This window comes from Tupaia chinensis, unplaced genomic scaffold (genome assembly GCF_000334495.1).
Source record: "Tupaia chinensis unplaced genomic scaffold, TupChi_1.0 Scaffold144899_1, whole genome shotgun sequence".
Lineage (NCBI taxonomy): Eukaryota > Metazoa > Chordata > Mammalia > Scandentia > Tupaiidae > Tupaia > Tupaia belangeri.
In genome coordinates this window covers 3,970,164-3,980,308 of record NW_006204759.1, presented here as the reverse complement: position 1 = coordinate 3,980,308, position 10,145 = coordinate 3,970,164, and the positions used below count along the sequence as shown (strand labels likewise).

At 46.1% G+C, this 10,145-nt stretch overlaps 2 protein-coding genes across 5 annotated transcripts in view; one reads left to right on the top strand and one right to left on the bottom strand.

The window, feature by feature from the left end:
• ITGAE (integrin subunit alpha E) overlaps positions 1-10,145 on the top strand; it is an 84,527-nt gene that overhangs the window by 61,588 nt on the left and 12,794 nt on the right. For 3 of the 4 annotated variants that reach the window (XM_027767889.1, XM_027767888.1, XM_027767886.1), the window contains exons 21-26: positions 2,297-2,429; positions 4,140-4,238; positions 4,644-4,723; positions 5,797-5,874; positions 6,385-6,448; positions 6,537-6,644. In XM_027767889.1, coding sequence (XP_027623690.1) covers positions 2,297-2,429; positions 4,140-4,238; positions 4,644-4,723; positions 5,797-5,874; positions 6,385-6,448; positions 6,537-6,644 — 562 coding nt within the window. The remainder of the gene's footprint in view (positions 1-2,296; positions 2,430-4,139; positions 4,239-4,643; positions 4,724-5,796; positions 5,875-6,384; positions 6,449-6,536; positions 6,645-10,145) is intronic. The other variant, XM_027767887.1, reaches the window with a different exon arrangement.
• HASPIN (histone H3 associated protein kinase) lies at positions 7,863-10,136 on the bottom strand (the record flags this gene model as incomplete). The annotated part of the gene is made up of 1 exon (XM_006167596.3): positions 7,863-10,136. A coding segment is annotated over one exon (2,094 nt), but the record flags the coding sequence as incomplete, so codon positions are not given.

The window sequence follows — 10,145 nt, the reverse complement described above, 5'->3', positions numbered from 1 at the left end:
ACCCTAAAAAAAAAAAAAAAAAAAAAAAAAAAAAGCCCTCCTTGGCTACTCGTGCTGTGCAGTGCCGGATACTGAAGGCCAGGCGGCTGGAGCTGGAATCTGTTCCCCAAGCCCTGTTGGACTTGCAATTCAGATGTGGATGGCTTAGTGCTGCCCACCACTAAGCACTCAATGCAAGACTTTCAAGTGCTTTGGATTCCAGCCTAACAAGCAGACGCAGCTGTTTCCAACGGAATTAATTACAGCCACGAATACCCTCCCAAACGGCTCCTTGTGTATCTTCCATACAGCCCACGCCGCTTACTACATCGCCCCCTAGTGTACACAGCGAGCAATCTCTTCTGTTCTTGAAGTAGGACCCAAATTGTCCAACTGGCTCAGTGATTTTGGACCTTTTTGAACAAGAGCATTAATAGCCTAAAGAATCTAATGAAAGCGACGAGCCTCTCTCCCTAGAAGTTCACATAAACATATGTAAATGTTTGCACTTAGGCCCTCTAAAATCATCCCTGGACTTAGGTTAATAAACTGTTAAATACTGATGGGGAAAAAAACAAAACAAAACAAAACAAAACAAACAAACAAAAAACAACTTCTGACCTCCCCCCTGTGCTGTCAAACAGTGTGTCTAGCTGGCATTTCAGCACCTCTCCCTTGGTATCCTCTTGGCACCTCTTCTCCCCAGACTGAAGTCGTCTCCTGCCCGCGGGTCTTCCTCCTATGTTCTCTCCCTCAAAGTAGAGCACCACTCAGCAGGCCACACCAGAAATTCAGAACTCAGCCTGGACACCCTTCTTTTATGCTCCTCTTGCCTTTCTATCTCTGACTGCTCCCCCTTTCCTCCATCTCTGCTACTTCTGTCTTATTTCAGGCCAAGATCACCTCTCACCTGGATTTCCACAGCGGGCTGTACCCGCCTCTGTCTCCTGTCTCTCCCTCCAATCAACCCACCTTAGCTGTGATCCAAAGCAAAGCAAGATAAAATAGACGTCACATTTCTTCTGAGGTCCACATAGTCCCTCTTTGGACATTTCAGCTGGTTTTAAAATTGTTCACTGTGTTGTTAAAATAATTTCCTATCGACTTTTACTACCAATCATGGTTTCGAATCTGGGTGCCTTAATACCTCAGCAGTGAAGGAAACTCCCCAGGCCTCCTCTTCCCTGGGCTTAAGACTCATGTCTTGGGACAAGCAGTTAGCGTAATGGCTATGTCGCTGGACTCCCATGTAGTCGACCACGGTTCGCGTCCTGGACCCCGTGGCTTAAAACTCACACTGGGTGCGTGTGCGTGCATGCCCAAGATCCTGAGAGGAGAACAAAGGAGAAGAGATTGTGGCACGGCCATCCCCCCTCGGGGGTGATTTCTTGCTTTCTGTCTCTCTGTCTCTGTCTGTCTGGAGAGTCCACATGCCCTCTAGTAAAAACCTCTGTCAAGAAAAAAACCCCCAAAAAAAAAAAAAAAAAAAAAAAAGACTCATGTCTTAAACCACAGCCTCTAAACTGAAGGGCCCTGGATGATTTTGTGGATGGAAAAGTTGAGGCCCAGGAAGGTAGGACGTGTGTGTCTCGTGCACACTGATGTCCGGGGATGACAGGGTGTCTGGCACATAGAAGGTGCCTCATGACTATCTGTGGAATGGATGGACTTGAGTCTTGGAGGACTTTGCCCAAGGGGACAGTGAACTGGTGGTAGAAAGAGGATTTACATCTAATTCTCCCACTCTCTTTGGAGGCTGCTAACCTCTGGCAGATGACTTCGCCTTTCTTGGCTTCCGTTTCCTCTTCTGTACCATGGAGGGTGCCTGTATGATTTCACAGGGTTAGCATGAGGATAAAGCGAGCATGTGAAGCACAGTCCTTGGCACCGGGTCAGCACTAAATAAAGAGTAGCCTTTCTTAGCATCTCACGTGGCGTCAGAGATGGGCCTGGCAGTCTGTTTGCTTTTGTTCAGTGAAGAAAATCTGGGCTAAATGTACCCTTTAGGCACCTTACTGAAAAAAAATTTGTTGAGTGTGCTGTTCGGGACAACTGTGGTTCAAGTCCTAGACCCGGTGGCTTAAAACTCACGCCGGGCGCGTGTGCGTGCATGCCCAAGATCCCGAGAGGAGAATGGAGAAGGGATTGCAGGGTGGCCATCGCCCCTCGCTTTCTGTCTCTCTGTCTCTCTCTGTTTCTCCAGTGAGCACATGCACCCTATAGTAAAACATCTCTAAAAAAAAAAGTGTGCTGTTCTAGTGCACTGAAGCTTTTAGAGATGAAATAAACTTGCAACATTTATCTCTACCCTGGGCAGGCAGGAGCTGGTGGTGGGTCTCACAAAAGAGCTGATGATGAACATTAGCCTAACTAACACTGGAGAAGATTCCTATATGACAAGCATGACTCTAAATTACCCCAAGAACTTACAGCTTAAGAGGATACAAAAGGTAAGCACACGGGCAACTTTAGAAACATGCCATTCCTGTCCTTTCCTTGCTCATAGCTGCCTGTTTGTGGCAACCTAAGTGGCCTCCCTGCTTCCAACCTCCTCCAAACCCATCCAATAAATGATTAGTAACTAGATAAATCCCCTTCAGTCCAGCTACATGCCACGGATATATTTTCTGCCTTAAAAACCATCAGTGGTGGGGCCAGCAGGTGGCATGGTGGTTGGGGTGCTGGACTCCCACATGGCTGACTGCAGTTTGAGTCTCGCCCTGGCAACCTGCTTTCTCACTTTCCCTCTTTTTGTCTCTCTCTGGTGAGCACACATGCCCTATAGCAAATTTTAAAATAATAATAAATAAGATGAAATAATTCTTTTTTAAAAAAAAACCACCAGTGGTGCCATTTTGCTGCAAAATTACTGCTGGCTTCATGCAGCCTTTCTTCAGTGAGGTTCTGAGAGATAAAGAAGCTCTAATGCCCTAAGGCATTGAGGAGGTAAAAATGATTAGGTCGTTGGGAAAATCATGACGTATTTCTCTATGCAAAATGCATCAGGACTTTCCTGATGACCCAATCGTTTGGGCTAGGGAAGTAAAATTTGCCGATCTCAGGCTGTGATCATAGACACAAAACCACTCCCAGAGACACAGATGCTTCTCATTTTACGATGGGGTAAGGTGTCTACTGAATATACCTACTGAATGTACATCACTTTGGTACTATCATAAAGTCAAAAAATCCCAAGATGAAGGCTGGGTTAAGGGAACTAGATGGATACCACATGACTGACCACAATTTGAACCCTGGTCCTGGCAGCTTGAAAAACATGCCGGGTGGGACCAGCAGTTGGTATAATGGCTATGTCGTTGGACTCCCATGTAGTCGACCGTGGTTTGAGTCCCGGTGACTTAAACTCACACCGGGCACGTGTGTGTGCGTGCCCAAGATCCAGAAAGGAGAATGGAGGAAAAGGGATTGCAATGTGGCCATCCTCCGTGTGTGCTATGCAGGATTTCTTACTTTCTGTCTCTCTCTCTGTCTTCCTGGTGAACGCATGCACCCTATAGCAAAAACCTCTCAAAAAAAAAAAAAAAAGAAAAGAAAGAAAGAAAGAAAAAAACCATGCCAGATATGTGTGCGAATAGCAAAAATCCTGACAGGATAGAGAAACAGAAGAGATTGTGGCATGACCCTGTTCTGTTGGGGGATGCCTGTTCTTTCTGTCTCTGTCTCTCTGCCGAGCGCGTGCACCCTCTGGCAATTAGAAAAAGTAGTCACTGGAATTATTTTCTGTATCCTGTACTCCAGATGAGCCCTGGTTGAGGAAGGCAGCGTGGCAGTGCCAGGGCTCATGCTGACCTGTTCCGTCTTGGGGCATTAACTGCATTGGTCCAAGGCTCACATCAAATGTCTCCTCCACGAAGATTTTATAGATTCCTCCTTGTTGAATTCCACTCTTTCTTGACTGCTATTCTCTGCATTGCTCTCACAGAACCAGTCCTTAGGCTTTTTACTCAAAATTCTTCAGTGATCTGCTACTGAGTTCTCCTGCCCAGCTTGTAAGGAGACAGGGACAGTGTCTGATGTATTTGTGACCCCTGCTACTGGCACGGTGTCTGGCATGTAGAAATATTAGTGAATGTTTGCTGAACTGGTGTGAAGAATCTGCTCCTTTTTTGCTTTGTAAGAAGTATCTTCTGTGTTCACAGTCTACCTTTCCACACATTCAGTGTGACGACCCCAAGCCCGTTGCTTCGATCCTGATCATGAACTGCAGGATTGGCCACCCCATATTCAAGAAGTCATCTGTGAGTCTATTTTGGCTGCTCTTCTCACAACTCTGGGGGACTGTTGTGGGTGGGGGACAGTTTTCCAGTTACAGCCATAGACAAACTGCTGGCTCACCACAGTAATGTAGAGTGAAGCCGAGGGCAGCACAGAAGGAACATCAGACCAACTCTCATTAGCCCTGAGGTATAGCCCTCATCTGCCACTGATTATCTTTGTGCAGAGGGAACTCTGAACTGTCAAAGGGGAATGACATGCCTTCCCTGCTTACCCCTTATTTACAGACTCAGGTTTCAATGAACATGGATGTGGAAGTAAGCTGTGCTACAAAAATGTGGGGAATATGAATTATGTTTTCTAGGCTAGTTTGTACTGTACGTAGTATAGAGAGGAATCTAGTGACTATTTTCTTCTCTTGAAAATAGGCAAGTATGTCAGTAGTTTGGCAGCTGGAACAGAATGCCTTTCCAAACAGGACAGCAGACATCACTGTGACTGTCACCAAGTAAGTAGTGTCTTGTCACAAAACTGCTCCTCTCCACCACATTCGGGCAGTAGCTGGAAGCAATCTCCCGCCTACATGCGTGCTGAGTTATTGTCCCTTCACTGCCAAGGAAGAAGGGAAACCTCTGAGTGCACCTTGCCCTCAGTGACGTGGCTCTCTTCTTGTCAGTAAAGATACTTCAAATGTTCTTCCATTTGTATACCAAGTAAAACTCTGGTATGGTCTGGTGGAATGAGCCTTCAACTAGAGTTAATAGTTCTGTCTCATTTAACTTTGAAACAACTCTGTCATCCTCGAAGTTCTATGTTTGAGGGTAAGGTGGAGTATGGTATTGGGAAGGGGGTTCTCAGATGGGTGACTCTGTCGTCTGGAGGCAATGACTAGGACTTTTTTTGTAAAATGTGTTTCTTCAATGCGAGACAGAGAGATGAGCACCCGCAACAGGGTCCTCACACCACAATCCATCCTAGTTCCAACTGGCCTAGACCATGGGCACAATGTGCCCAGAGAGGGCCCAGGATGCAAACCCAGGACCTTTCCAATGGAAGTTCAGTTGCATGACCAGTGCACCAATTCTCTGGTCCCCTGGAGACTTTTTTTTCTATTGTCGTGACTTAGGAGGAGTTACTGGCATCTGGTAGGTAGAGACCAGCAATGCTATAAACATTATACAATGTACAGGATGGCCCAAATGTCAAGGGATCTAGTTGAGAAACTAGCATTTTCTGTGTGTCAGTGTGATAGTCTACCAATTTGTCTGTACTCTTGTTTTTAATCTCTGAGAACCTTTTCTTTTAATATATGTTTTAAAATTATTTTGTTATTTAAGTATGCTATAGGGCACATGTACTCACCAGAGAGAGAGACAGAGAGAAGTAAAGTAGGAAAGCAAGCCACCAGGTCCAGGACTCAAACCACGGTTGGCTATGTGGGAGTCCAGTGCCTTGACCACCAAGCCACCTGCTAGTACCCTGAGAGTCTTTTCTTATCTGACCCCCTATAAACCAATGTTCAGAAACAATTGTTATGTACAAGCAGGTGTGCGATTGTGAACTAACAACTCTTATTCCTAGTCTCAATGAAAAAAGGTCTTTGGCCACGGAGACCCACAGCCTTCAATTCAGGCATGCTTTCATTGCAGCTCTTTCCAAGTAAGTACTCCCCAGGGGCTCACACCAGTGTAACTGTCATGCCTCAGGGAAGCTTCAGGCATTCTCTTGTGGATGGAACCGGTGGTCAGGGCAGATGTGGGCAATATTCTTCTCTGGAGGAAACTTTTTAGAACCTGGGCTTTAACACTGAACTCTAAGGCACTAAAAGCGGAGTCCCAGAAACCCTACAGTGATTATGAAAGGAGTAGCGTTCGCTGGTCTTGCTACAAAAGGGTACTGACATGATGCTAAGGAGGGAGGACAGGAGCTATGGGATTGGGAAGGGTGAAAAGGCCATTCTGAAGCGTGACCATCAAAAAACAAAACAGCCTAACTCTACAGAATTCGAATATTCCAGCACATCCCAACTACCCTATAACTACTTAACATTTTGACATTGAGCTTTGATTTCTGGTGCCCTCTGTCCTAGTGTATCTAATTGATAGCATTCAGGTTCATTCAAAATGGGGAGGGGACCTTGAGGTCTGACACACTTCTTTTCCATTGCAGACCATCGGTAATGTACATGAACACAAGCCAGGTGCTTTCTGACCACAAAGAATTCCTTTTCAGTGTAAGTGCTTAGTGCCTGTTATTGAAAAATTGCAGGTGGCAAAGCAATACTAGCTTTTGGCTTCTTATTCTCTGATTTTACTTTACAGATTCATGGGGAAAACCTCTTTGGAGCAGAATTCCAGTTACAGATTTGTGTTCCAATCAAATTACAAGGTCTCCAGATTGTGAAAATGAAGAACCTAACAAAGACTCAGGTACTTAAAGGTGGTTCTTTCTAATGAATATACCTCTTTCCAGAGAGACGATGGAGTCTTTTTTTTTTTTTTTTTTTTGAGAGATGATGATGGATTCTTAAAGGTATAAAAACCAGAGTTCTAGAAAAGGAGTAAAACCAATATTAGTTAGCCATGAGAAAACATCAGGAGTAAATTACCAAAGTCATGTTCAGAAGAAATAACATTCAATCTTAAAGCAACGTTTTCCTCCCCTTGAAAAATAAGCAAAAATAGAAACCTTTTTAATGGAGACATTTTCCCTTTTAAAACTGATAAATTCTGCTCCTCTATGTGATTGACAAGTTTGACAGACATGTATCTCACACTTCCCCCTATAAATTGTCACTATCTTCCTTTTCCCGCTCTCTAATCTGTCTCTTTTTAGTCTTTGCTTTGTGATAGCCTCTTTGCTTTCAGTTGACTCTTCACCTGTGGTCTGGTTCCTAAAGGCAGCCTTGAAACTAAAGCAATAGGGGAACCAGCAGTTAGCATAATGGTTATGTTGCTGGACTCCCACGTAGTCGACCACAGTGTGCGTCCCGGACCCGGTGGCTTAAAAAACTCACCCCCGGCGTGTGTGTGTGCATGCCCAAGATCCCAAGAGAAGAATGGAGAAGGGATTGCGGCGTGACCATCCCCCTGGGGGGTGATTTCTCGCTTTCTGTCTCTAGTCTTACCGTCCTCCCTGCAGCCAAAACCTCTCCAAAAAAAAAAAAAGAAACTAAAGCAATAGAACCCAGGATACAGCTCAGATTTCTTGATACCCCAACACCTCAGGCTACATAAAATATCAAGGCTCAAAAATGAAAATGCAGAGGGACCAGCAGATGGCGTAATGGCTGTGTCGCTGGACTCCCACATAGTCGACCGTGGTTCGCGTCCCGGACCCAGTGGCTTAGAACTCACGCTGGGCAGGTGTGAGTGCATGCCCAAGCTCTCGAGAGGAGAATGGAGAAGGGATTGTGGCGTGACCATCCCCCTGGGGGGTGATTTCTCACTTTCTGTCTCACTGTGTCTTTATATCTTTCTGACAAGCACATGTGCCTGTTTCCAAAAACCTCTCAAAAAAAAAAAAAAAAAAAGAAAAAGAAAATACAGAATTTGCAGAAAGAATTTCACTGACAATTAGAAAAAAGGGTTTATACACTCTAAAAACTTGTTCTTATATGTAGTTTATTTTTAAAGAACATTTGTTCACAGCAAGTTTAAACATTTCAATGAATATTTTAGTTTCCATTTGGAAACAAAATTCTTGTTTGAAAAGTTGATTGGAAACATGTAAGAATGGAAACTCCACTCTGCTCTGGGGATGGAGACTGAAAACACCAACAGAGGCTTCAAAACCACTGCCCTCTCAGTTTGGAATACCCAACTGGCTTACTTAAATAGACTATGCTGGCAGAGCAGGTCGGTGGCAGAGCTGAAATTCAGCATCGTCCTATAGAAATACTGAATCTTTTTCTTCAGTTGCTTCATGGCAGGGGTATTACATTTAGTCTTGAATGTCATTTGTTTCAGAATCTTATCAGTGAGGTAATGTAACCAAAGCACATTATTATAAGGGTGATATTCACCCCAGCAGTTGTTGTTCTCCTTCCTCATCAGCCTATAAATCTCAAACTGGTAGTCACCTTCACCTTTAAACAGGTCCTCATCCTTGGAAATGTCACAAAAAATCACAATCCCATCTCGCTCCAATCGTGACAGGGTATAGTCAATGATGTTGACTTGCAGCCCACAGGTGGGGATGGTGCTGGTCTGCCCATTGAGGGTGTAGTGGAGCTCTTTGAGGTTGGTTTTCTTTAGTAGCACATTCCCCCAGTGTAAGTCTCGGTGTTCGAAGTGCAGTGATGCCTCTGCCACTGCAAGAGATGCTGTGATCTGGTGTAGAATGCTCTTTGCAGTAGCCATGGAGGACAACTTTGTTTTCATCTGCTCTAAGTCAATCCCTCCAAACTCAAATTCCAGCACAACGAAGAGCTGATCTTCCTTAAAAAAATCAGGACGGTCATTTTCAGACCCTTTGATTGAGTTATAGTGATCCCAGGCTTTGAGGAGCAAGGGAGGGTAAGATCCTTGAACACAGTGCACTGAGTTCAGCCCGATAAAGCCTTGTGTGCAGTTGCACACCTCATCAGATAAGAGGCTTAGCTCCTTGGAGATGATGATCTCTGGTAGGATTTCCTCAAAGGTTTTCTGATGGGATCCATTAACTAAATCTCGTCCTTCAATAGCAATGATCTTTAGGGCTACTGGTGTGTGATTAGAAATCGTTTGAAAGACTTCACCAAACACCCCTTCCCCAATCTTCTCACAGTGTTCCAGTCTTTCCGTGGGAAAGCAATAGCTAAAGGGGACAGGACCTTCCTGATTGCATTCCCCATAAACCTTCTCAGCATCAGATGCCCTTTTGTCGGCAATGTGTAGAGTCTTTAAGGGGCTTAATAAATACATAGAAGAGGAGTGCCGAGGGGACAGAGTACCGTTTGTTCTGTTTATGACAGAAAGGTTTGAATATTCTGATAGGAAGGATCCAGAGAGAGAACTGCTGCACACCTCTGACACATCAGTCACAACTTTCTTCTTGTGGAAACTGAAGGAGGCCCTGGTTTTGGTCCATGAGCGGACATTTTGTAAACAAGTCAGATCTTGGTTGACGACTGAATCTTTCACCATCTTTTGGCCCTTTTTAAACTGCTGGAAATGCAGGAGAGAGGTTTCCATGGCCTCTTGATGCTTCCTTTTGCGGCTTGGCCTAGTTCTCTCAGGTCTGTTGATTTCCCCGGATACAATACAGCCATTGCAACCATTGTCCTCCTCACATTTTATGGGGTTAGCCCCTCCAGGCCCACTCTTCTGACAAGAGTCCTTGCCTGCAGTCCTCCTCTTACCCAGGCCCTCCTGTCTGTTAACCACCACTTCCCTTTCACAGCAGGGCTCCCTCACAGTCTTTCCATCTGTCCCAAACTCAGACTTCTCAGGGTTTCCTGAGTCCATAAGGCTAGCAAGAGCTGAACTGAGGCCAGCACGGGCTTGGTGGACCATTCTGGTTAACCTACCTCCTCCTGTTGCTGCCGCCGGGGAACAGGGGGCAGATGCTTGGTCCAGGGAAGCGGCGGGCAAGTGGGAGCCAGTCGGGGCATCATCCAGAGAGATGGAGGGGCCGGTGGAGATGATGCTGTTCCTTGGCGCCAGTGGCCCGGGGCCAGGCGAGGCCAGAAGGCTGAACAGGGAGGCACTGGTGCCCAGCTCGTCGTCGTCCTTGGGCTGGCTGCAGACGCTGAGGTCCCGGCCGAGGTGGACCGGGGTGCTGCTGGGGAAGGGCGGCGGTCGGAGCGGGCCGCAAGGCGTGCTGCACTTTTGCGGGGGCCGAACTCGCAACCTCAGGCGTCTAGAGGTCACGGTCACGCTCAGCTGGTCCTTGGAGACTCGGCCGCCAGGACGCCGGCGCCGCCGACGCGCCCGGCTGCGGGGGGACGC